Source organism: Periplaneta americana, chromosome 1, assembly GCF_040183065.1.
Source record: "Periplaneta americana isolate PAMFEO1 chromosome 1, P.americana_PAMFEO1_priV1, whole genome shotgun sequence".
NCBI lineage: Eukaryota > Metazoa > Arthropoda > Insecta > Blattodea > Blattidae > Periplaneta > Periplaneta americana.
The window spans coordinates 55886319-55914246 of NC_091117.1; the positions used below are offsets into that span (position 1 = coordinate 55886319).

At 35.6% G+C, this 27928-nt stretch overlaps 1 protein-coding gene across 1 annotated transcript; it reads right to left on the bottom strand.

Annotated features, from left to right (window-relative positions):
• Window positions 1-171: 171 nt before the first annotated feature.
• On the bottom strand, window positions 172-27928 carry LOC138709005 (leukocyte elastase inhibitor-like). The gene is made up of 9 exons (XM_069839452.1): window positions 27873-27928; window positions 25005-25059; window positions 18396-18511; window positions 15537-15707; window positions 12889-13105; window positions 6617-6831; window positions 5165-5350; window positions 3121-3259; window positions 172-419 (listed from the first exon to the last, which is right to left on the bottom strand). Exons 2-9 carry the CDS (start codon window positions 25012-25014, stop codon window positions 277-279), a joined length of 1197 nt encoding a protein of 398 aa, XP_069695553.1. The 5' UTR covers window positions 25015-25059; window positions 27873-27928; the 3' UTR covers window positions 172-276.

The following is a 27928-nucleotide window of genomic DNA, read 5'->3' on the forward strand; positions in this document are numbered from 1 at the left end:
CCAACAGTTTGTTGTGGCCTGTCACCAGCGTTTTAAGGGCTCTTCCTAGAGATCTACTTTTGAAAAATAATTTAAAAAACTGATGGGAAAATAAGCACATAATTTTTCTCAAATACTTCTTTTATTAACATAGTAATCGTACTCGATACCTAGTTGAAGAAAAGTCGCACAGTTTCGAGGGTTTATAGTAGATTTCCGAACAATTTCTTAATTATTGACATTTTTCTTTGAAGCTGTAGTAGGTTCAGTGACTGAAGACAGCGATTCGTCTCTTGTTCACGGATCCATCAGTTTCCCAACAAATAGAGGCACTGAAGTATGAGCATGCATGATGGCGAAGAAGAACGGATGGTCCGCCTTGAATTCAAGGACATCTGGATGTGATGCTCGTATGTTAATCCCCACGGGAAGAGACACAGCTGCGGTGCAAACAAACTGAGTTATTCTATAAAATGTCTTCACATGAATGTAGAGTATGATGACTTCTCGCCCACACTGTATAGGCCCCACATGTATTAATTGTTATGAAAATAGATTGGTCTATACTGCTTAAGGGAAGAGGAACATAGCCACTATAAAAATATCACGAAATAATTAGGCTATATGCGTCTCCGGAAATGAAATTCTTGTGCTCGATTCCTAGATATTCCTTGCCAGATAGCAATCAAAATGAAGATTAAACAAAAGAATTAAATGTGTATAAACTAACATAGAAAGTTAAGGAAAACAAATAAACTGGAGGGACGATGTGGAACGAATGGTAAATGCAATACTATTAAGTGCAATAGTATCGAAAGTAACGTCCGGTATAAGAAAAAGATCTTCTTCTTCTTCTTCTTCTTATCATGTATTAAGCCTTGAGGCCTGTTACGGTCTCACTTCATCGTAAGATGTTAAATAGACAAATTCGTCTGGTAGTAAAGAAATGAACTGTAAATGTTGAGGTTTTTGCAAATTGTTAGCGTTTTTATTATTGATGATGATGATGACGATGATGATGATGATGATGATGATGATGATGATGATGATGTACTCTTCTGGTGAATTAAAGAAATGAAAAGAATCTCTCTCAGAATAGATGTTGAATATATAAAACATTTTTTTAGAATTAAACGTCAAGAATGTTAGAAATTCTAAGAAATAGTAATATACTATTTTGCACGATCGTGTTTTTTGTTATATTTACGCTATTTTTGTTAGGAGCTGAAAGTTAGAATTCCCGCACAGAAACTTGTTGCTAGGGAAACCATTCTTCTTAAGGAGTTAGGTACAGCTTACAGCAGTAAAATTTTGGAAATATTCAACATTTTTTTCCTCCATTACTGTACGTTGTACAATAATGAAAATTAGTATATGTGTAAAACACTGTCCTTTTGCTATATGAGAAACATATTTTTACAATTAAAAAAAAAATACTTTTTTTTTTTTTTTTCAAAATTCTGTTCACTGTGCAGTGATGAAGCGTTTCCCTCATAACTCAAAAACTATCCAACATTCTGTGATATTTTTTGTGTGTATTTATGCATGTCATATCTACAATATGATGCAAGATCACTTCTCTACCTTTGATAGATTGTCTGATAAAAAATAAATTAATTTAAAGAAATGGTCAAATATCAGTATTTTCTTTTAACACAGGATAAAAAAAAATATTATTTATTAAGGAATTTAGTTGGAAGAACATAATATTGTAAACATGAGTTTCAGCAGTAAAATAAAAGGGAGAGAACATGAAAAAGTTAACAAGTTTATTATATAAATATTTTTTTTAAATCGTAAAAATATTTTTTTTTCATATAGCAGAAAGACAGTGTTTTACATATACCAATTTTCATTATTATACAACGTACGGTAATGGAAGAAAAAAATGTTGAATATTTCCAAAAAAAAATACTGCTGTAAGTTGTACCTAACCCCTTAACGTAAAACTATACTGAAATAGACCCATTACAGTGCACTTATTTTTACTTAGTTGCCATCACAGTGGAGTTTTACGAAGTCTTTGAAATAATATTGTTCTAAATTTTCAACGCAAAATATATTGAATTTGAAATTTTGAAAATATGATCGTGCAAAAAATTTTGTATAATACACATTTGTGAATCTCGGAAATTGAAAAACGAGCAGAGTGGTTTTTCAAACTTTTCTTCGATTGCGTAAAAATCACTTCCTAACCTTGTATCGTAATATATTACGACAGACGGGTCCGTTTCAACACAGATATGGTGTCATCATTAGTGTCTTTCGAACTATCGCGGTTGCAGCTCGTTTTGATTTCTGGCGATTGCTGTTGGCAGTGATAGGGTGTGCTGCTCTTGTTTTTATTTTATTGGGTTATTTTACGACGCTGTATCAATATCTAGGTTATTTAGCGTCTGAATGAAATGAAGGTGATAATGCCGGTGAAATCAGTCTGGGGTCCAGCACCGAAAGTTACCCAGCATTCGCTCGTATTGGGTTGAGGGAAAACCCCAGAAAAAACCTCAACCAGGTAACTTGCCCCGACCGGGATTCGAACCCGGGCCACCTGGTTTCGCAGCCAGACGCGCTGACCGTTACTCCACAGGTGTGGACTGCTGCTCTTGTGATGGTGGGATTGTTTGTATGTCGCCTATTATGAGATCCAAATAATGTATTGAATTCTAATTGTGTATTAGGTAGGCTTATGTTGTGGTTTTGTTATTGTGTACTTGTATACTCCGTATTGTTCTAATAATTTATTTTTTTTATTTTATTGGGTTATTTTACGACGCTGTATCAACATCTAGGTTATTTAGCGTCTGAATGAAATGAAGGTGATAATGCCGGTGAAATGAGTCCGGGGTCCAGCACCGAAAGTTACCCAGCATTTGCTCGTATTGGGTTGAGGGAAAACCCCGGAAAAAACCTCAACCAGGTAACTTCTCCCGACCGGGATTCGAACCCGGGCCACCTTGTTTCGCAGCCAGACGCGCTGTCCGTTGCTCCACAGGTGTGGACTTGTTCTAATATGTTTGATTGTGGACTGTTTGGTGTGATGTGTAGTATTTCCATATTATTGTAATTGTGATTAGTAATGTGTTCTGCTAGCTGAATCGTATAGTTAGTTATAGACGTAGGGTGCTATCTCAAAGTACTTACTAGGAAATGCACTTGCGGTGACACCATTTTCATTGATGTCAATCGTAGTCTTGTGAATCAATTGAGAAACTTTGAGGGTAGACAGTTTTGAAATTCCTCCAAAGTTAGCCCTCTCTGAGAAGATATCGTGAACGCCAAGCTGTAACAATACATATCAACACACTAGCCTTCTTAACCATAATAATATTGGATATTAGTAAGTTACGGAAAAGGCATTATGATGATGAAAGTAAATTGTTTTCTGAAATATGATGAAAGTAGCATTTCTTGTAATAAAATAGAAGGCAATTTCTTTTCTCTCCGTAGCGGTCTGGCAATCTACTTGATTAATTTTTCGTTACTCGATTCTGTAAGTCAATCAACGAATTTTCAGAATTCTCAGTAATGATAAGCAAACATCTTCTCTTTAAGTAAATTCTTTTGTTCATTTTATATAACCTTTTCGTATTAAAATGTAATAATATACGGTAAAATTGGACAACTTTGTGACAGCTTTTAAAGTTTTCTAAGCAAAAGAGACATATAGGTATAAGTCCTGTTTGCTTATTTTTTATGACCTAAAATATTCTTTTTTATGTGTAAAACAAGTAATCACTCTTATCTTATACAGAAGACATAACCATAATTATAATTTGTCACAATTTTACCCTGTGGTTTGGGACAACTTTGTGACAATTATATTTTAACAAGGAAACATGAATTTCTGTTTATTTTATGTTCTGTTAGCAATTAATTTTTGTTGTGTTGTCTGTCTGGATGCTGAATGATCTGTGCTGGCTTTAAAACTTTTTATGCCGAAATTTAAATACTTCCATAACCGGGATTTAAATCCAAGAATCCCTCATTTGGGGACATTTGTACTGTGATTAAAACACACACACTCATTTCACAATATATATTAACGATAATATTGTTAATCTGTGTTCATCATTAACTCCTGCCAGGTATATTCTTACGCGCTAGTCGTAAGTAGGCCTATAATACGTATATACAAGAATTTGACTTCAGACTTTCATCCCTGATCATGATAATGTAGTTTTCTTTTGTCTGCGTGCAGTTCATATAATCTGTTAACTCCTCTCATTATTAAAATTTACAAAGAACTTAGAAAGTCTCCTTAACATGTCTAATAATAATAATAATAATAATAATAATAATAATAATAATAATAATAATAATAATGGCAATTCCTATCTGGATATATATATTAGTTTTTCCAACTTACGAAACACTAATTGATTAAAATTTATAAACAACTGAAGATTTTCACATCATTCCAATTTTAGACAGAGCCACCTGTAACTGACAGTAGAAATTATAGAAAATTTGAGAATATTGCTTTCAAAGTTTTATTTTTTTTTTTTTATGAAAGTCCCTTGTCGTTATTCGCTCCAACTCTGCGAGCGGCCTCATAGATGTCGCTAGTGCTCAGAAATGTAGACCACTTAGTTCGTCAGAGACTACCCAGAGAGCACCGCAGGCGGTGGGTCCACTTTACTCCAGTAATGAACAGCTGTAATTGAGAATTGTTGGGTTGTCATAGGGGAAGCGGAGTAGCCGGAGAAATCCTTGTGTTGCCTGAATCACATCTTGCACAACACGTTACAAATTAAGGATAGAGCGAGATTCGAACCCGGTACCCCCTGACTTACAAGCTCATTGCGCTAGCACTGAACCACGCTTGCAAAGTTAATCGGTCAGAATTCATGAAGTTATTATAAGTGTATATGCTAAAAGTGTGGGAGAGACCTATGACAAACATTTCTACCATCTCGGAGGAAACACCACTTTCGATTTTTGTTCAAAAAATCATTGTACTCTGCCAACTAGAAACCCGCGATGTTTAGGACGAGGGGAAAGCACAGAGACTACTAGTTCAACACCGATAACGAATTTTCTTTGCGAATAAATGTGAGAATTTGTTTAGTGCAATAATAATTATTTAGAATCCTAATTCTGGTTATTTTTATTGACTGTAACATAACATTTTGGTGATTAAATGCATCCGTGTTGAAGAATGGCCTCTTCTGGTGGGTGTTCTTACCTGCTGAAGTACGGGTGTCACGTCTCCGTCTACGGATAGCCTGAACCTTGGGATGGACAGCTTCACGGGCCTGGTCTCTCTCATTTCGAAGATCTTTCTCATATGTACCAGGCGCAATTTGTTGATCATGTTCTTCAGACCATGCTTTTCTTCCGGGAGGATCAGCAACATATAAAACGTACGATTCTGTAGTAAATGAATTAAATAACTACATGTCCACAATTATAGTTTTATATCATGATGATGATAATGATGATGATAATGATAATAATAATAATAATAATAATAATAATAATAATAATAATTCGTTTTCTATTTTATCAGGGAAAATCAATAAGTCTCCGGACTGCCTTGCATATGGGCAACACACAGCACATATGAAAAGGAGAAATTATCTAGGACCAGGATAACGCCTGGAATCTATACTAAATGCATCACTTGAAAGGCAGAGAAGAAGATAAGCTATAAGGCGGATATGAAAAGATTTTGGGAAAAATTGCAATAGGTCTTTGACATGTTTGCACAAAGTAACGTGTAGAAGCTCACAAGCAAACATTCTGATGGGGGCAAATAAAAAAGTTAATAATGTCAAAAGAAGTGCTTATACAAATTTTGGCCACTCCACCGCAATTACGAGGGATGTAAAAAATAAGTTCGTCAGAGGCCGTAAATAGAAAAAGAAACACTGTTTCATTGGAAAAGTTTATTGAAGCAGACACAACAATTGTTGAGCTATTTTTCAACATATTTTCCACTGGAAATGAGACATTTCTCATATCATGGGATCGGCAGAGAGAGGTGCAGACGCAGTCAAACGCTGGTGCCGATCCCAGGCGGCTTACTTCTACGACACAAAAATTGATCCCATGGTAAGACAAGTGTCTCAATTCCAGCGGGGCCTATGTTGACAAATATAGCAACAAGTGCGGTATCTGTTTTAATAAATCTTTTCCTGCAATTGTGCTTTTTTTCTGTAAACGTTCCCGAGGGAAAATCACTTTCTGGACGGCCTCGTAATTGCGGTCGACTGGCCAAAATTTGTATAAAAACTTCATTTGACATTATTAACATGGTGGAAGAAGAAAATTTAACTTTTTTATCTGCCCCCATCAGAACGTTTGCTTGTCAGTTCTTAAAGACAATCTGATGCTGTTTGATAAACTGACTCAACAGGCATGGAAACAATGATATTCAGTGAGACAGGCATGTATGTTTAAAGGTACGATAAATATGAATACAGTTCGGAAATATATTGATTGTACCTTGTAAACACTCAAAATGGAAAAAGTATCACTTAAATTACAGAGTGATACTGTAAGGAATACGCCTCTAAATGTTTACAGTAAAATTCCGACTGCTGCTTAGGGTAGGACGGTTAAGTAAAGCGAGTAACAAGTACAGCAGCATCGTCGCGCAAGGAATTTACTGACCTGTACATGCTTCATGTCTTACTTTGAATGGAATGACGCAGTATTTGGCTTCGAGGATCGGGCTATATCCTCCGAAGAGCACCCGTCTGGCATGCATTGTGGGCACCTTGTGTAGAACACCTGGAGACGGGTTGAATGCGGACATGGTAGTATTCCACTTGCTGAATGGTTCATCCCATTTGCTCGAGAAGTACACAGCGTTCAGAACTACCATCTCTTGGTTACTCGTTACCTGACCTGCATAACACATAAACGTCTACGAGCAAACACCGGACTACATTGACTTAATTTTTTTCTAGCATTGTCGTCAAAAAAAAAAAAATTGTCATTTTATATACTTATAAACGAAGGGAAATACAGAGAAATTATCTTTTACATCAAGTGAGACCATCTGAAATATGACCTCCACAAATTACTATTGCAAGATATACGGTATTGTGCTAACCCTCAAGCTAGGCTCATTCCCAAACCCACACTTGCTGACTACACAAAGGTTCAATGCGTACCCAGATTTCGAGCAGGCAACCCACTCGTCCCTAGGCCAGCCTCCTCCGTGCCTAGCAATTCGGCGTTCAGGAAATGCCTTGGAATGACGACGAAATGCAGAAATTTTGACGGAATTATGTAGATGTTTAATATGGGAAATGGGAAACTCCGAAAAAAAAAAACACAACCGCTACCTTGTCCGTCACAAGTGTCACTATAGATTTTTCAGTTAAAATCACAGAACTGACCGAGACTCGAATCCGGACCGCATACATGCAGACCTGAAGGTCTGACCACTCAGCCACCGCAGAAGGCAACAGACAACAAACGACAGAAGAAGCAGTTATATTTACTGTGGGGAGCTGACGAGGAAATCTCTGCTAATTTTAATTAGGTGCGGTGCGGGGAGGTATTGATGAATGGAGCACCGCTCTTCCTAGAACTGACCAGAGATAAGATATGTAGTTATGAGTTACGAACCTTATGACACTAAACAGATGACATGACTGTTAGCACATGATGTTTAATTATACTGTGACTGAAAATATCAACTAGTTTGAGACTAGCTCTGTGTCGGTGTGTTGTATAAGTTGAAACTGTTAGTTTATATTTTAAAAGTTGATCGAAGGTTTTCACGTTGGTTAGTTACTGTAATGTAGTTAGCAGTGTGTCATGTCGTTCTCTGCGAGCAAGAGTGTCGTTACGCTGGATGTTGCCTGCGTGAAGGTTTGGCATTACTCCACATTCCTACCAGAGCTGATCTCGTGAGCTCCCCATAGAGGTAGTGTTTTTTAAGAGTGTTATAGCTCAAAGAAGTGCGGTATGTATTTTTACTCCAATTAGGTTTCGCTGAGCTTCTGTTAAGCGGGGATTTACTGTAGTAGCAGTGGCATTATATAAGGGGTTGTTGGACAATAACTTCATTTAGGTCAAAATTACATAAATTCTTGCTTAATAGAATAATTACTGATTAATTTTTGAAATGAAACTAAAGTCTGTCCATTCTTATTAAATAGAATACAAAATCTCTAACGGAAAAATCTCATTACATTAATATTCTCATTAAATCGATATATTTTAGATTTATATTTTGCTCCGTATAACATAGTTCTAGTAAACTTCTATTATATTATTTCTCATCATTTTAACCAACTAGCTATCTTAACTTAATTATAATTCTTTACATATTGGATATAGACTGAACTAAATTACTTTAGCTCATAAATTAAGTTATTACTTTATCTTATAGGTTTATCTCAATTTAAATAAACATGTACTAGTCGTTAAAACTTAACTGAAGAATATTGCTGGACAATCTTTTAAGTGTAGTGTAAATATTTATAATTTAAATACGTATGTCACTACTATATTGATTAAGGCTGGTTGAGTGGAAAAGAAGGACTTATAGCCTTAACTCTGCCAGTGAAAATATAACATTCTATTCTAAAACATTCTATTTTATGAATATTAATTTATTTAATTTATTTTGAGTGTCAAAATCCAAAATTGAAAAAAAAAAATAACGGTCGACATATTTCGCCAAGAGCCATATATCAAGGATGGGATTATCTTACATACCGCAAATGTATGACACGAAATCCCGAGCTTTACTTCGTGCTCGAAGGAAACCATGCGAAGGATTCTATGCCCTTTAATAATCATCGACTTCGACCAGATTTGAGCCCATGTACCTCACACCAACAAGGACGATACAATACTGGCAATTGGCAATTAAGAGAGCTTACAAAATTATACAAATTAACTCCCAAATTTTTGCAGAGGTGGATTCCAAACTCGCCTAAGTCCAAACGACAAGTTATGAGAAAATGACAAAAATTTATAAAATAAATTTGACATCCTTATATTCGATTAAGAAAAACATATGCAGACACTAAGTCAACACTTGTATTTCCCAATTTTGATTAGGCTGACATTTTACTGACTGACCTCTCTAACGACAACAAAACAAAACTTCAACGTGGTCATAATTTGTGTGTACGTTTTGTAAGCAATGTTCGTAAATATGACCATATTACTCCATCCCTGGAAGCAATAGGTTGGCTTAAACTAGATAAGAAAATAATTTTACATTCACTTCTCTTTCTCTTCGAAATCTTGAACTCTTCTATTCCTTCGTACCTGTCGTCTCGCTTAACTTGCCTTTCTTCCCACCATAATCTGAACACAAGCTCTCGCCATGAAACCATACTAACAATACCATCCCATCACACCTCCTCATACTCATCCTCTTTCACAGTAGCCCTGCCAAGACTCTGGAATTCTCTACCTGCTCGCATCAGGGACTGTCGAAATAAAATTGAATCCAAACGCAAACTTACTAGGCACTTGGTCAGTAAACTCGTTTAGACATGGTTTCTTGTAAATAGTTTCCTTAATCTATCACAAAATATTTCAATATACGGTAATTTCATCACTATACAATTTTGTTATTCTAGGTTTAATTTGTAAGTCAATAAATATAAAATATTCTTTGTTTTTCTGATAAATTATGTAACTTTCATTAGTCAGGTAATCTTTTCGTACTTTGATTTTTATTGTATTTGTAATTATAAATTTAATACTAATTGTAATTTTATTTGTAATTGTAATTGTAAATTTAATACTAATTGTAATTTTATTCTTCATATTATAGTTGGAATCTCCTGATAGAGGGGCAGAGAAGGCCTGACGGCCTTATCTCTACCAGGTTAAATAAGTAAATACTAATACTACTACTTAGGAGAGTCTTATAAATAAACTTATATAGATCTATATAGGCTTGAAAAGGATAAATTGAAACGTGAGAAAAGCAGGTTAAAAACTTAAAAAATGACTTAGGACACTTTGGCATCCACCTCTTCAACTGCAAGTTCATAAATGTTACATTTTCTCATTTACTTAATAAAACGCTTAGCAGTTTCATCTGACTTTATTTAAAGGATTTTGCTATTGTGTACAAGAAAGAACACCGGAGTAGAGATTACTTCCCTTCTCTAAAACGTGAGCTATCAGCCACTCAAAGAGTCGTTGGTCTTTCAACGTCTTTTCCAATGTGTACATAACTCTTCTGGTTCGAACGCGATGATACTTGAGGCATAGCGGTTTTATACAAATAATTAGTGAAGACTATAGCTAAAAGTGTTGTCTCGTCAGTCGCCTTTGTTTTCCCCAATACACTTACAAGTGTCTAGACATCGTTCCTCAATAATTTTTGCTGAGACCCCAACAAGACTTCCTTTGTTTATGTGACTGCACAAACAACTCATATCCTAAGACGTGAATTGTAATTTCTTCTTAAGGCTATATGAAGACTTTTCTTACTGCGAAGTTATTCTTTGTCCTATTAATGTCTGTACGTTTTGCATAGAAAAATGTTAACATACTATTATGTATACATAAATATTAATTTAAGCCAAATATTTGCGACGAGAAAACGCATTTGATACTATTCTTCTTCCAAAGGGAGGGTTTTGACCTATCACAACACACGAGGTTTATCACGTTGAGAATGGACAAACATACGTGTCCAAGACAAGATTCCAACCTGTGATCATAGCTCCTACTCAATAGAAACATGTGTATTAATCGTTTAGTGCTTTATTCCTGATGTGTTTCTACATTACACAGCGTTCGCCAGGAAAGTTTTCGATAAGTTAATTGCCGTTGGTCGTTTATTGTTATAGATCGAACGCAACTGCCGTAGGAATAGAGTGTACGGTATAAATTAAATCCTAATGTTTTTATGTATCTTTTGACAGTGCCTATTTCTTAGCTATATATTTGATTAATGGCGGAAATAAATCTTACCTTATAGTAATTGTCCTGGAACGAGCGTGGAAAGGTTTTGTGTTGTGTAGTATGTGTAGATAACACAGGCTGAAGTGATTTCAAGATTGGGGCAATAGTATACAGCTGAATTCTATTCAATGTGTAGTTTAGTATAGTTCAAGACAGAGCAGTACACATGAGAACTGCGAACCTTCATTTATGATAATGCGTACTGTATCTTACGAAGAAATCACACAAATGTGCCCTCTCTCTCTCTCTCTCTCTCTCTCTCTGTCTCTGCCTCTGTCTCTGTCTCTGTCTCTGTCTCTCAGGTGTCCGTCCTACCATCTATCTTATCTTATTCTATCTTTTCTTGTCTTGACATTTCTACGTACCTACTTGTTTATACGTTTACCTATCCCGGTCTGTACGTTCTACATACGTATCTACTTTACTACATGTAGACTATTTGTGTCTTAACCACAGCTTCCCCTATATTAGGCTCTTAAATAATTAATCCATCAAAGTAATAAGCCTATTATTATTATTATTATTATTATTATTATTATTATTATTATTATTATTATTATTTTAGAAGTTATATATTGGTCCACCGCTGTGGAGTAACGGTTAGCATGCCTGACTGTGAAACGAGTGGGTCCGGATTCAAATCCTGATTGGAACAAGTTACCTGGTTGAAGTTTTTTCGGCTTTTTCCTTCAACCCATTAAGAGCAAATCGTCGTGGTTTCTGCAATAACTCCTATGTGCAAAATATAAAATTGCTCAGTAGGAAGAAAAACACATTTATTCATTCTATGGCAGTAGTACGTAGGAGACTGTGAATTCTTAAATTTTCGAAAGAAAGAAATATAATTACATATAGCAGATTTTATTATTTGCTGTATCACTATTTAAGTTATTTAATAGAGCAAAAATCTGAAAATCGATAAATATGTCACATAGGAGTTATTGCAGGAACAACGACGAAATGCTAGGTAACTTTCGGCGCTAGACCCTGGACTCATTTTGCTGGCATTATCACCTTCATCTAATTCAGAGGCTAGATAACCATAGTAGCTGATAGAGCGTCATAAAATAACCAATTAAAAAGGCTTATGTATTTGTATTAATTTTATACTTGATTGAGTGACGAAAAGGCCTCAAAGCCTTAACTCTGCCAGGTAAAATAAAATTTATTATTATTATTATTATTATTATTATTATTATTATTATTATTATTATTATTATTATTATACCTGTAACTAGGAATGAGAATGACGTAGGGCTTACATTAAAGACAGTAAAATACAGAGTGAAAAGTAATTAAACCGACAAACTCCGGGAGGTTATATGGGACACTGAAACCAACGGTTTTCTCTAATGTCATGTTTTCCTCAGAGGTTTCATTAAACCGGCAGAAGGCGTGTGCGTTCTTCTGTTCATGATTACTCTACACATTCACATTTTGTTGTACCTACGTCTTGACCCTGTGCAGTCCTTTAGTAAACCGGTCTGGTCGCTCGGATATTTGCTGCAGCAGGGGAAATAAACGATAATCCTGAAGTCTTTCACCGCGTTAGACAATTCATGTTCCGCCGATGTAATCTTTGTGTACAGGTCAATGGAGGTATTTTTCAACATCTTTTGCAGTGATTTTGGTGTGTAAATGTTTTATAAGAGACTCAAGCAACAAAGCATGGCATGATTTGTGTTACATTAAGATCTGTTGTCCTCGCGAAATAATGTCTCTCAGCACAATATGACATTAACGAAAGGTGTTTGTATTGGTCTCCCACACAACCTCCTGGAGTTTGTCGGTTTAATTACTTTTCACCCTGTATAAACCACATTGAAAAAGGGCAGATATCCATGCCGCAGACGAAATTCTAATTCACGACAACGGTTCTGAAACGTCGTCAAACCAACTATTTGACATCACTGCCTGCCAACACTTTAACAACATAACTTTTTTTTCAATAACACTCAAGTACAATGGCGACAACTAAAACTTGTAGAGGATAATATTGAGCGTACCTACCGCCCGTCACGATGCTGTCAATGTTGCCATGAGTGCTGGAATTCACCCAGGCGTTCATGGCGGCAGCAGCTGAGGCGATCTTCTCGAAGTCGACGTTTTCTATGTTCGCTTGGAAGTCGAGCTCCACAGTGTCCAAGAACTCGGGACGAATGTCGTACTTCTTCGCCAGGTACATCTTACTGGCCATATGCAGCTTCATTTCAGGTAAATTTCCCACCTGACAATTTAAGCACGTAATTAACACTTCCATAATAATGTCTAAAATATTAAGAATATTCAGGCACTATTTGGTGCTGATTGGACTAAAATACAATACCAGTGGAATAACTAACACAGAGAAACTGAAGCTCACTCACTCACTCACTCACTCACTCACTGAGTGTTCCATAGTTACTTATACTTGTTTTTTTGAAAGATGGGACATGACAGGAGCGTTGCGATAGGAAAAACAACCTATTGTCACATAGCGTGGTAGGCTTGTTGCTATGGTAACAACGGTTGAGTTGCCAAACTTACCGTTCTCACATGGCAAGTGCTTAATAGCTCTCTTGGCGACATTTATTGTGCACACAATGTTAATATTGGTACGTTTCGTCTTTGATTCTCTGTCGATTTTTGTATTGTTTTCTTACCTTCGCGTCAATTGTCAATGAATGTTTTAACGTCAGCCATCTTAACGTCAATTGATACCTTCCATCAGCTGGCAGCGTGGTAGTCCATATTGGCAACATAGCACTGTAGTTCCAAGTTCGGCCGCTTAACTGTCATGGCCCATCTTTCAAAAAAAACAAGTATAGTTACATATAAATGTCATATAAATCAGACTCCTGTGTTTGTGATTAAAATCTTTTAGCTAAACGATATACGTTCGGATCTGGGTAATTGTGAATTACAGGAACGCCACTTTTTACCTTTTTCAAAATCGCTGAAATATTCATTAGTACAAATAGATGTGATCACTTGGAGAGCAGTGGGCCCACCCAACCCGCCCTAAATAGGTACTTTACTTATATACGAAAATCGTCTTCTGTGAATGAAGAATGAAGCCATATTTCGTTAATTTCATAGTGGGTTTGAGTGTTGCCAACATAGTAATAATACTACACACCTAATAAAACCTAACCTAACCTTCCACCTGTAGCAACATTCTTCACGTTTAGTATCATTTCGTTTGCATGTATTGGCAACCCAGCTACTCGTGTCGGGGAGTAGATCGTACTGCCAGGAAGATGAACAGTCTGCAATTTTCGTTCAGTGGCCAGTAATATACTCCATCTTGGCGTGCCCAAGCTTCACAATTAATCGGATCTGATGTATAATAGATCTAACAAGCAAACATTCCCATAGGGACAGATAAATAAGGTAATTTTTTTTCTTTCACCATGTTAGAGGAAGCGCAAAGAAAGCTTGCCCATTTGACTGATGCGCAGAGAACGATATTCTGTCCTCGTGCCGCCATGCTCGTTACAGGGCTGCTTTGAATCACCTAATGCTGATTACAGGGAGCATTCGAAAGCGCGGTCTTGAGCTTTTCGTATCGTGGAGTGTATTGTGCAGAGCGGGTAGAAGCCAGCGTGTGCGTTACATTTTCTGCGTTTTATCCCTGATATCAGTAGTTTTATGTAGTTCAAAGTGTGTTTGTTAAGTAACAGAGTCTGTATAACATTCTATGTACTTAACAATGCCCCTATTTCGCTCTAAATTAGGAAGTGCTAATAAAGCGTTACACAGTCAAACTAGGGAATTATTTATAACGTTTATAAATTTATGAAACACGAAACAGGCTCCGCTCATAACATAAGGAGTATATACAGATTAAAATAAACCGACCATAGTACTCCAGTTATCTGAACATTCTAATAAAATCACATAGTATTAGTGTTTTATTACACGATTACATATTTCTTATAACATCTTTGTAATTTCATTCAGTGATTTTATGTGTAAAAAAATTCGTGCTTCTGTATTTTCAACAATGTTATGTTATTAGTTACTCTGCAACTAGTTTTACGTTACGTTACACCCGCTGTGATAAATCTCACTCGAAACATCAAGCCAGCAGACGACTGAGAACTACCAATCGAATCGAAGCGTGGTCGAGTGCACCCGAACGTTTCCGAAAGTTCGCGCAGCTTTCCGTGGCAAGCTCTTCTTGCGTCACCTCATGTCAAAACAAATGCTATATACATTTTGGCCAATCCACCGCAGTTACGAGGCCGTCCAGAAAGTGATTTTCCCTGGGGTCGTTCACAGAAAAAAGCATAATTTCATGGAAAGATTTATTTAAACAGATACAGCAATTTTTGCGCTATTATTCAACATATAATTCTAGCCTTTAAACCACATAGAATATCTTTTAAGCGTGCAATTCTGAGATTCTACGTCACTGTTGCACGTCGCTTAAAGGCTAGAACTGCAAGGGCTTCAAAGGGCTCTGTGAGAGAAGTGTCCAAAAAGATGGAGTGCTCCGTCTTCTAAGTGTTTGGCAGCGTCTTCTGCCATTGCAGGGGATTTTACTTCAAGTGTGTAAAGTTAGAAGTATCCTAAATAAATTTAGTTTCTAGTAATAAAGGTGCTGCCATTATTTTTCGAATAGGTACCCTAGTACATACACCACAGTACGTATGAAGGATTAACTGAAAGGAGACCTGAATAGCCCGTAAAACTTTTCCATATCCTCCTTTATTCTGAACCGGCCCAGAATGAAGCACATTGCTGAGTTCTATCTGCGATCTGTCCTCAGCGCCTTGCTGAAGAATGGACAGAGTGTTGTACAGAACCACCGGGGACACAATCACGTTCTGCTGCCACTCCATCACCTGAAACGAAGAAAGGGAAAAAGCATAGGAAGTTGCGATAAAATATATATTCATAGACATTTTGCTAGCCAGCGCTACGAGCGTGCTAAACAGGATTCATATCATATCATATCATATCGCTAACACTGATTTACAAATACGAAAAACGTTAGTTCGCTGATAATCCACGAAAGCCCGCGCTAAGAATGTTTATGAATAGGGCCCGAAATGTACAATTATAAACTTTTAGGTTCCCACAGTGAGTATGTTCTGGGTATTCCATCATGTCCTGAGTTGAACATCTCCAGGTTCCATCATCACAGCTGAAAGGTACTGAACTCAGCTTTTTGGAGCAGAAAGACATAACGGGTGCTATTCATAGACTTTTCCTAGCCCGCGCTACGAGCGTGCTAAACTAGCCCCGGCTATCGACTGGTTACTTGTACAGGATTCATATATCATATCATATCATATCATATCATATCATATCATATCATATCATATCATATCATATCATATCATATATCTTATATCATATATCATATCATATATCTTATATCATATCATATCATATCATATCATATCATATCATATATCATATGAAGAGTTTGCGGGAAAAACGATGAATGTCACAGTTTTCTTAAGGTTGATGTCAGTATCTAATTCAATGGATTACTGCGAAATTTAATGTTGTTCTTATGAAAAATGGTAAAAAGGAGAATTATCACCACGAATACAGTAATCCTTTCCTTTATTTTCTATAGAAACAGCACTACATCTTGCAGTTATGGACTCAATTAGATCATTATGTAATCCTTAATAGAAATGTGACATTCATCGTTTTTCCCGCAAGCTCTTCATATATCATATCATATATCATATCATATCATATCATATCATATCATATCATATCATATCATATCATATCATATCATATCATATCATATATCATATCATATCATATCATATCATATCGCTAACACTGGTTTATGAATACTAAAACCGTTAGTTCGCTGTTCATCCACCGGAAGCCCGCGCTTAGAATGTCTATGAATACGACCCAAAATGTTGAAAATGTTAAATTGTAGGACATGGTGGAGTACCCAGAAGTCTATTTCTAGACAAATTTACTGTTACAAAACTTACTGGTTATTCGTAGACGTATGAATTTACTGTAAATTTTTTATTTAAGTGTTCTAAGAAAATATTAGTTTTTTTTTTTGAGCTTATTTCGATTCTCAAGCGCTGAGCAATCTGATAGTTTCACGGTGTACCGAATTTCAACGATGACGTCACTGATGCTCCACCGGTGTCGCACCGGTTCCATCAGCTTGCAGAGGTGGTAGCAGTATCCGTCAGCCGCCATCAGTGAATCTGATTGGTTCATGTACTGTATAGGGCGGGAATTAGCAGACGAATCACATCGTGACTGTTGTGTCATGGCGGTGTGTTCTGCTTTGGTTCTGCTGTATTGTTTGTAATGAGCACAACGTAAAAACAATATGTTAATAGCTTATGAGCGAACATATCAACGGACCAGTTATTACTACCGGTTCAAGAAATAAATTGTTTATGCTCTCTTTTCTTTGAACGAGATGACAGTATGGAAATTTCGCAAAATCTTGCTAGCATAGCACATGCAACACTCGTACAGCCACCATGATAGCCATTGAACCTCCCAACAGTTTTGTTTCTATTTCGCTGCAGCGTGACGTCATTGATGTCCATCGGTCCGGTGAGATTCGGATTATCCTGTTCATTTTGGTCTATGTATTAAAAATAAATCAAATTTTCGTTAATAATCTTCATAAAAGACGTAAATTGTATTTTAAATTACACGACAAAAGGTATATTCTAATTTTGAAGAAGACAAAAAAATATGTCTTTTGATCGTAATTTCAAAATAAATGTGACCTTTTCCAACATCATCACATAATAATCACCATTGTAATAATAACTTACTAGCACTATGAATGTGTTAAAATATCTTCATGATAAAGAATCACATCACTAATGAGTGATTAGGGAATGTACAGGGGTTGTTGAATATATTAGTGGAGAAGAGTATAATATTTATTAGTATAACATATTTCTTTATGTATTTTTCAATGTATTATGTTTTTTATTGTAGGGCCTATAATCTCTTGTTCTTTACATTATTTGCTGTCGTTGGCGTGTTTTATTTATATTCTTACTTTTTCTGTAATATCATTATTTTTCCTACAACTACCACAGGTGCAAGCCCATTTTTATTTAATAAATAATCATTCGTTGCGAACGTTCTGTCGCTTCACAATACATACAATTTTCCCCCACCTGTGGTATCCCTAGATGACGTCATCCGCTTGAACTCAAGATCACGTTGAATACATCAATCATTCGTCAGTCGATCGCCGTTTACGTCATTGGAATATGTCGTGTAGTTTAGAAATTATATCCCCGACAAAACTTGTCTCAAAATTTGTCGGTCGGCTTTCTAGGATAGTACCCTAGTACTGGACTGAACTTACAGACGTGTTCACGTCAAAATTATTCAGGAGAGACTCAAACGTTTGGCAGACACATTCGTTTACCGTAACAGACCATCTGGTTTAACATCTTCACGGTAATTACATAAACAAAAGACTTCCTTTCAGAACAAGGAATCAAAAAGTGGCATTTACACTTAGTAGTTTAAGATCAGTAAACACACATGCTAAGAATACTTACCTTCAAGAGGTCTATGCAGAATTCAATAGTGGACTTTACCATCGACGAGCTGATGTTACTTTGTAGTACTGTGGTATTTGAAGTCACTAGGTGTACCAAAATTGTCAAACACGCAACTGTGGAAAATATAGTGCGTGCGTTAGTAATTTCACACTGTGCTAGAATTTCATCATCAACAGAATTATCTTTATTATATCTGATTTTAAAAATCATATTATTTGATTCAGTTCCTGTTCACTTGTGTGAGAATTTTACGAGTAGGCTATAATAATAACCAGGCTTCGGTCTAGGGTCAGCGAGTCACAAGACTGAAGTTTGGAACGCACGGAGTATAAATGACGTCACGACCCGTGGAGTGGGTTGGCACTGCGAGAGTACAATTGGTTTCGTAAGAAAGTGTATTACCATCTTTTTTATTGCTGCTTAACGTAGTTCGCCATACGTACTGGAAATCCTGTGACTAAACTAGTATATTTTATCTTATTTCATTTATTTATTTCTTTACTAGCTGTACCCGTGCCCTCCGCTGCACCCGTTAGAAATAAATATAAAGTAATTACATAATTAAAATAGGAAATTTGATCCAGGGAACATTCGTGTTTGATAGAAGAATAAATCGTTTAATATGTTACTTAATTTAAATTGTATTTAAAAAATTAAAATGCGATCATTTTCATCCAGAGACCACTCATCTGATACAATGACAATTCCTTTAACATGTTTCTTAATTGTTATTACATGCAACCATAGTTTAATGAAGATTGACATATCATATTTTAGTTTTAATGTTTATACTTTATATTACTTGCTATATGTTTCTATTGAATTATGGTAATAACTTAATTTTAACCATTGTTTTCTACGTCTTCAGTAAATGGCGCTTGGCCCACTATGATTCTGAACCCTTCAAATAACTTAAATAGTGATACAGCATATATAGTGATATGTAATTATATTTCTTTCTTTCGAAAATGTAAGAATTCACGATCTCCTATGTACCATTGCCATGGAATGAATAAATGTGTTTTTTCTTCCTACTCAAAAATTTTATATTTTGCACATAGGAGTTACTGCAGGAACACCAACTCTATAATCTGAGACGGCGGTGAAAATGTATTGTATTGTTATTTTAAAAATCTTGTATATCCTTAAATATCAGTCCTATCAAAATTTTTCAAAGAATAAAACTTATCGGATATCATTTTTAAAGAAACTTTTGTTATGTAACATGTTTCACAAAAATCTATAATAAGCGAGATATTTCGATTTACTTAATTCAGGCCCCCTCATAACCCCCCTTTTAAATAATGTATTTTGAATGCCATATAAGCCTAAAATCTAAGTTACAACGAACTTAATTTATATTCCAATTTTCATCGAAATCCGTTCAGCCATTATTGCATGAAAAGGTAACAAACATCCAGACAGACAGACAGACATACAAACAAAAATTTCAAAAAAGCGATTTTCGGTTTCAGGATGATTAATTATACATGTTAACACCAATAATTTTTGGAAAATCGAAAATTACCAGAAAAATTTTGGCTACAGATTTATTATTAGTATAGATTTAAATATTTATGTATCCATATTTGTGTTGGTGTTAATTTCGCTGTTTTATAATTCACACTACTGAGGAACATGTGGAAAATTAAGAGCACCAAGCGTTTCCTTCAGCACGAACTTACAGAGAAGTTCGGAAAGAAACATTTTATTAACAAAGGGAAAAAAATGCATTTTAAAAATTGTGCGAAAAAGTATGAGACAGACAGAACTCTATTCTTTGAAAAACACTGTAATAGTAAAAGTCACATGGAAAATATCAAATTACACAGTCGAGAGGCCTTCAACACCAAAATCAGATATAGAAAATTAAAAAAAGAATTCACTGACTTTTGTGTATAATACTGGTACATGCCAATATCCCATTCAATAAGGTTGAAAATAAAATATTTCAAAGCGTTTCTTGAAAAAAAAAAATTAATGAAAATTGGATCCTATGCTTTTTTTTATGCATTGCGAATATGTTTCGTAATTTGATGCAATGAATTATTATGAAGAAAATTATTTTATGCACTGTGTATTTTTCCTTTTCTTCTCTCACACAGAAAATGATTATTTTACTCGCATATTGTCGACGCATGTTTAGTATAATGTAAGTTGAAACACGCAATTATTTTCTGTATTATATATATAAAACATCTGTAAACGTGAACACTTATTTTGTGTCCTACTGTGACTGAATGTTTACATGTTGAGGCAAGGCGTAACTGCACGCTCCATTCCCATTCCCCTCGATCTACACAATACAGCCTTCCGTGCGTTCGTAACTTCACGCGTTTCGGTACCCTGGACCGAAGCCTAATAATAACATATTACGTTAATAACAATGCTGCAGTTCAAATTTATTGATTTCAAAATTTAATGTACTCGTAGAATAGAAGGTTAACGTACAAAGCGCTTGCCAGGATAAAGGTTTCGCTCATATAGGCTAAATGCCGTCGAACTTCGATTGTTATAAATGTAAGGCGACTGCTGAGGAAATAATGTGTATATTTCCACCACATTGGAAATGGGAAGTTTTTTTTCCGTTGTTTAATATGGAGAGATAAAACAACATGAAGAGACGTCAGTATTACAGCAATAGTATACAGCTGACTTCCCTTCAGAGCAGTTTAGTTCAGTTAGTGGTAATGTACTACACTTTGTGATACAAATATTAGGAGGAAATCGTACGAAAATGTCATGAAATATTTATACGGAAATATACTAGCGTTCAACAACCATTTGATTCAGTAATCCAAGATTAAGTGAAAATGTGAGAGAAACCTGCTGGTTTTTATATTTTTATTTATTTGTTTATTTGTTTGTTTATTTATTTATTTATTTATTTATTTTTATTGCTAGTAAGTTTTAAACAGTGGCGGCTGGTGGTTTGAAAATATGGTGGTGCACAATGGATATTGAAGAGGAGTTAAACATACTTTTCTTTAAACTTTAAAGCCGTGTATACCTGAGGGCGTATAAATATAAAGCTAATTTATATGCAATTAATAAGTAAAATGACTAAATACAAGCATACCTATTTATACAGAAAGTCCATCCGTCTTTCCTTGCTGCTTGCAAACTTCTCAATGACCCTCTGATTGAAGTCTGGAATAGCCATGATGAAGTCGCGTTCAATGGACAACATCGCCAAAGCAGATAGTCTTTCTTGAGACATGGTGTTCCTAAGGAATGTCTTAATCCTCTTCAGGGTAGAAAAACACCTTTCTGCTTCTGATGTTGTCATGGGCATTGTTACTAGCATACTTAACAGTTTGAAGCATTCACTTACAGTGTATCACAAAGATTGTTTTGTCTTATGAAATCTAAGAGACCTAAAGCACCGGACATAATCCTGAATTGTTCCATTCCATAGAGCACTGAAAGTTCTGTTCTTAGTTTCTTTGCATCTAGAAATGTGTAGCATTCACTAGAAATTTGAAATAGTTTTTCTGGGAAATTTAAATAATAATCTGAGAATCTCTCTGGCAGAAACAAAGATGTTGCTGTCAGATGTCCTGTAAATTTAAATCGTTCTTTCACTTCACATATAATTATATCACAAATTTCTTTTGCTTTCCTCTGTCTTACGGATTTTTCACTTTCTTCATGTCTCATCCTTTTGTTTTCATGCGCCGAAAGAGTCTGGAATAGCTCATCTACTGATTCTCTAATTTTCACAATTTCACTTTCGAAACATTCAATTTGAACTTTTACCCATGCTGGATCAATTTCACGCTTTTGTAGCTGGTTATATAGAATGTCTACAAAAGGCATTATTTTATGAAAAAATGTCAGCCAAAAAACAAAATTCTGATTGCTCAACATTTCAACATATCCAAAGGCTTGCTGAATGGTACTATTGCTGCTGACTTCGTCACTTTCAAGAAGGGTCTTCATACATTCAATGAGCTCTTCTCTGTATTCAAACACAGTGTTCACAGACGTCGATTGAAAATTCCATCTAGTCTGAACTGAACGAGGCAAACGTTTTTTCACGATTTCATCAAGAACTGCTGTTCTTTGTGTCGAGTTCGAAAAGAAAGAACATATCCCTTGTAGATTCGCAAAGAATATTTTCACATTCCTGTTTACTGACGAAGCATGCAACATAATAAGGTTCAGTTGATGTGCGTGGTAGTGAATGTAAGAAGTCTTTGGAAAAGTTTCTTTGACAATCGCTTGTACTCCATTAGAAGAGCCTCTCATGACGTTTGCCCCATCATATGTCTGTGCTATGAGCTTATTGGGATCCCCTTCAAGATGGCGATTAATCTCAGTAACAATGCAAGATGCCAGAGATTTAGCGTCATGATTACGTGGAGTTAGAAAATTCCAAAACCTTTCAATCGGTTTCCCATTAACTATATATCGGAAAATAATTGACATTTGAAATGTGCAAGATATATCAGTTGTCTCATCTGCAATTACAGATACATAATCTGCATTTTTTATCTCCACGGAAATTTCATCCTGACATACTTCTAAAATACACTGCAACAGTTCGTTTTGTATTGTCTTTGATGTCCCTTTAAATACTGTAGCTTTTTCAAGGTGCGATTTCAAAGCTCCATCCAGTTCAGCACTAAAGTTAAATAAAGCACGAAATACTCCTGGGTTGGAAGATGTTTCACTTTCATCTAAAGAACCACAAAATCGAATACAATTTATTATAATATTCAAAATGTACCTATTATTCGTTACTTTTTGATTGTGTAGTTCAATTGTTCTTCTGTAACTAGAATCCAATTGAGCAGCAATATTAGTATTTCCAAGAATACTAAGATTCAGAACGTTTGTAATGTGAATGGAAGAATTTTCATGTTTTTTTATCCTGTCATGGAGATGATTTATATCAGTCACGCCCTTCTTAACCCAAGCTTCTTCCCTGCCACCTCCGAAAAACAAACACGGGAAACAAAACAGAGCATTTCTTTCACTGCAGCCACATATCCAGTTATTTTTATTATATATATATATATATATATATATATATATAATAAATTTTCTCACGAAGTTCCTACTCTTGCTCTTAATTTCCTAGCATATGTTTAATGAAGGTGTAGGCCTTCCCAATCTTTTTATCTCTAATTTTTCCTCCAATCTTAATGAGGTAAAACTCGTTGAAATCAGGGATGCTACGTTGTTCATATTTAGTTTAACCTATTGAAATGAAAATACGCTAAAATTACATACCAGTCTACAGTATTTCCATTTAAAAAACCGTCATGCGTTCATAATGTTATACTTACTAATGCCACAACAAAAAATAATTTCAACACATTTAAAGAAAATCACACATATTCACTCCACAAGTACGATCATTAAAAACAATTGAGTATAGAATCGTCATCAGAATGCTACAAAGTACCATGTGCAACGTTTTCGTTCATAAAATTCAAATGCAGCTTTCGTAGGCTGTCGGGAGATAGCAGCACCTATTGTCAGAACGACAACTCTTAGAACTTAAAGCAAAATACAAGCTCCTTTATGTATTGTGCCGTTTATGTGCATGTAGATTGAGAAAGTAATATGCGAAATATGCGACTGTTCATTGTACAAGCCGAATGAATAAATTTTTCATGCTTATTACTTCGGGCAAATGTCTAGTTGAAACAGATACTTTTCCAGTGAATTTAGTTTCTTCTGCACTGACGTTGGTGTCCATGTCTGGGGGAGCGACAAACCGTTCTCAAGAGGAAAGCAGCAGACCACGCCTCTAACCCCCCTGTCCCCGCACTAGCCGAACATCTCTATAAACTGCCTTACATAGGTTTTCAACATCTCTGCAAACCAAGAGGCTCGGAAGCTCCTGCAGACGTACAAAACAAGACGCCAGCTGCAGATAATCATGAATGAAAATTGTAAAATAAAATTATATTTTTAATAGCAACAAAGCTGAGAGATTAGCAACATAACTGGGGGGTGTACAAACCTGCAACCCCCTTGAGAAGCCGCCACTGGTTTTAAATGAATACAAGTTAATAATACAATGAAAGATAAACTAGCCCACTCCTGAATGAGTAAGACTCGTGCTCAGGATAATAAATAATAAAAGCCATAATTCGCGTTCCAACTGAAGATAACATAGGCTATAGGCTACAACAATCTTTCATTTGGTGTAATATAATCCAATAAATTACATCTGTAATGTAGTGTATAAGTCGCGAGATTTTATTGACGAAAGCTGAAGTGTTGAATAACCGTTAAGTGGGCTATTTACTTACCCCTGTTTTTCTGGAACGGCGCCGTAGTAAACGAAACATTTTTCCTGGCGTACACCCGTTATAATTTACAAATCTCATGCTTGTTCATGATTTACATAAGACGAAATAAAAGATTTAATGTACAGATATAGCCCATTCGTTATATCGTGAAACTACCTGCGCGTGAGGGAAAGTAGGAAGTGGACTATGAAGCTTCCCTTCCTCTCTACGCTTCCTCTTGTAGCTAGCTAACTCAAACACCCCTTCATAAGATTCATACTACTTGCTGCTGCGCACGCATACATTTGGATTCACGAGATAACGAATAGCTTAATAATAAAGTATTTTTTGTTCATACCTGTCCACATGATATACCTTGCCTACTGACTTGCAGTTCTTCTGAAGTTTCTGGCCTGTAACATGAATCGGTAACCTTTTGATAACAATTTGTAGTGGGTTTTGAAATTTTGGTGTAAATGTGAAATAATCTATACGCTTTTCACGAAAAATATTTTCCAGTTTGTCAAAAGCTTCTTGCGAAGTAACATGGTATTTTGTTCCTTGTTTCTGATGATAAATTATTTTCAAAGTGTGACCTAATTCCTTTTCAAGTTGCCTATGATATTCACAGTAGTTATTATGGGATGAAAGTGTTGGAACTATAACAGGGGGAAATCTTTACGTATTCTGTTTGTCATTGCTTTGAGAGTAATCTTCATTTATGGCACTTGATTCATTTGTCTGCATTTCTTCGTCTACAATTTCATTAAGTGGATCCTAATAGTTATGTGTAGGAACGGCAGCTACAATGTGACTTTCTTTGGTAGATATGAAATTAGTTGGGGGGGATTGTGGTTCTCGTATGAGATCTCATTACCTATTATTACGACTGAGTTTGTTGCAGTGGGGATTTGATTTGAAGCTTCCTCATAGTCGATTCTGTAATTGTGATGCGTTTATATTTCTGAAGGTGTTCTTCGTCAATTGGAAGAATTATTTTCACTTTATCTTCTTTTACTGTTTACTTTTGCAAGGGACATAACTTCCTGCCCTCCATACGTGAGATAAATTTTTGGTTTTCGACTTCTTAATAAGACAAGATGAGACGTATCGTCTTCTACACCATGAAACCGATTCAAATTCACATCTGAATGTGAATCCCCTTGCGGGGAACCTTGAACTGTGTCACGTGATTTGAAAGACAGTACGGTATGTAGCAGAAAAACTCGTAAATATATTAAACTATTGAATAATACTAATCTCAATGTTTTGATATTAGTCTGTCTCTTGGCACCACTATTTAAAATAAAACTGTATTCACTATTTATACAAAGTTTCTCTTCTTAATGTCACACAACAATTAAAATCACAATATCAGACGTTAATTAACACACGCAATGCTAAACACAACCAATTAATTAGATAAATTAGTTTTTAATTCAGATTACACGGTATCAATCAATACGCAAAGCCAACAATTCGATCACTTCTTGCCTGTGCTTGTCAAGCTCCTGACATCTCTTGGGACTTACAGGAATCACAAGAAGATAGATTCTGTCATTGCAGTGCATGTTCCATCTATTTGTAAACGTAAATGGCGACAAGCAACTCAACGCCAAGGCACCGTAGAACGTGCTTACGAAGTAACTGCATAATAAACATTATATTGTAATGGTAAAAAAATTGGGAGACTTCTTAACTGTATTAACTTTGTTACATTAATTATATGCATACATTTATTGATGAATATAATTGAATAGAGATGTGTGAAACATTGAAGTATATTGTACTATACTTCAGGCCACAGTGAAGTCAAGTCTGTTCTTGAAATTTTTATCTCATAACTAAACCGCGGGAGTGCGGGCTCTTTACCATCAAGTTAAGTATGACTGGAGCGTTCCATGGCGAGTGTACTGAACTCTCAGGTAAGCAACTCACTGTGCGTGCTTCAGGCGTACAGTCTTGAGTATATGAGTATATACATTTCATACTTACCTAATTGACGCGACGTCGACGGAATCTTTTTCTTTATAATAAGAAATTACAATGTACAACTATATACATATGTACATAGATTGTCAAAGGACAAACTTTTGCATTTATTAGTTACAATATATTTGTACTGCGAAAATCTTCTTTCGACATCGGATGAGGTTAATGGAGAGTACGTGTGCTTTACTATTAAAGTGGCTTTCAAAATAGTACTACATAGTTCGTAATAATCAGAAATTACACACGACACATAAAACCTTTCTCCTTCTATAATAGCCTAAATATATCGCGTCTGGATTGTTCCACTAAATTATTTACTATTGCACTTCGTTTCACATACGCAACTCTTCGGTATGACAGGCTAAACACACTCTGAATGTTTCGGGTTCGATGCGCGGAACAGTACGGCGAAAGGCGAGAGAGGCTTGCGTCATACTCTATACCCGCCTGCATAGTCAACTGCAATCGCCGTATTAGGGCCCGCAATACTATAGGGGAACAACTTACAAAACTCCGTTGGACTGCGCATGCGTTAATCTTGAACAGTGACACAATATACTATTCACCTCCTTCTTCCTAATTGTCAGCCAATAGTAGCGCGTACTGATAGCAGTGATGCATCATATGACTTGTCAATCAGTAGCGACAATGGTTCAGATTAATGGAGGGGAAACTCCAGACTCCACCTCCAGCACAGCGGTAAGGTTTAGTAACCTCCTACAACGGATTTTTGCCAGTTGTAGGTCTATAACAATAATAATAATAATAATAATAATAATAATAATAATAATAATAATAATAATAATAATAATTCCCTAATTTGTTTTTACAGATTTTCGTATGTACATAGCTTTATTTTTATTTTTGTTGTTCTTTTCACGACAGTTTTATTCACCTTCACATTGTATTTTACTTTGTATACTTGATTGATGTCTAAGTCACTTATAGTGAAGTGACATGATACTTATTTTGTTTTGTAAGTGACTATAAGGGTAAAAAAATATGATACAAGGTGAATGTGCAGAAACCTAAAATATAGCATAATATACCTGCATTTGTGTCTTAACTGTAACATGCACAATTTTTCAGAATTTTTCCTCGTTTCATTGACTTTTTTAAGTGTAGAATTATATATCATTTTAAAAACAAAACAAACAATGTCTTAGGACTCGGAGGCTATGAGCTTACCTACTGCAAAACGCTATTACTTCAGAAGCTGTACAACGAAACATACCTCTACTTCGACGCAGGCTTTCGGTCCTTCTGTCACATTGATCGCGTATTGTAGCG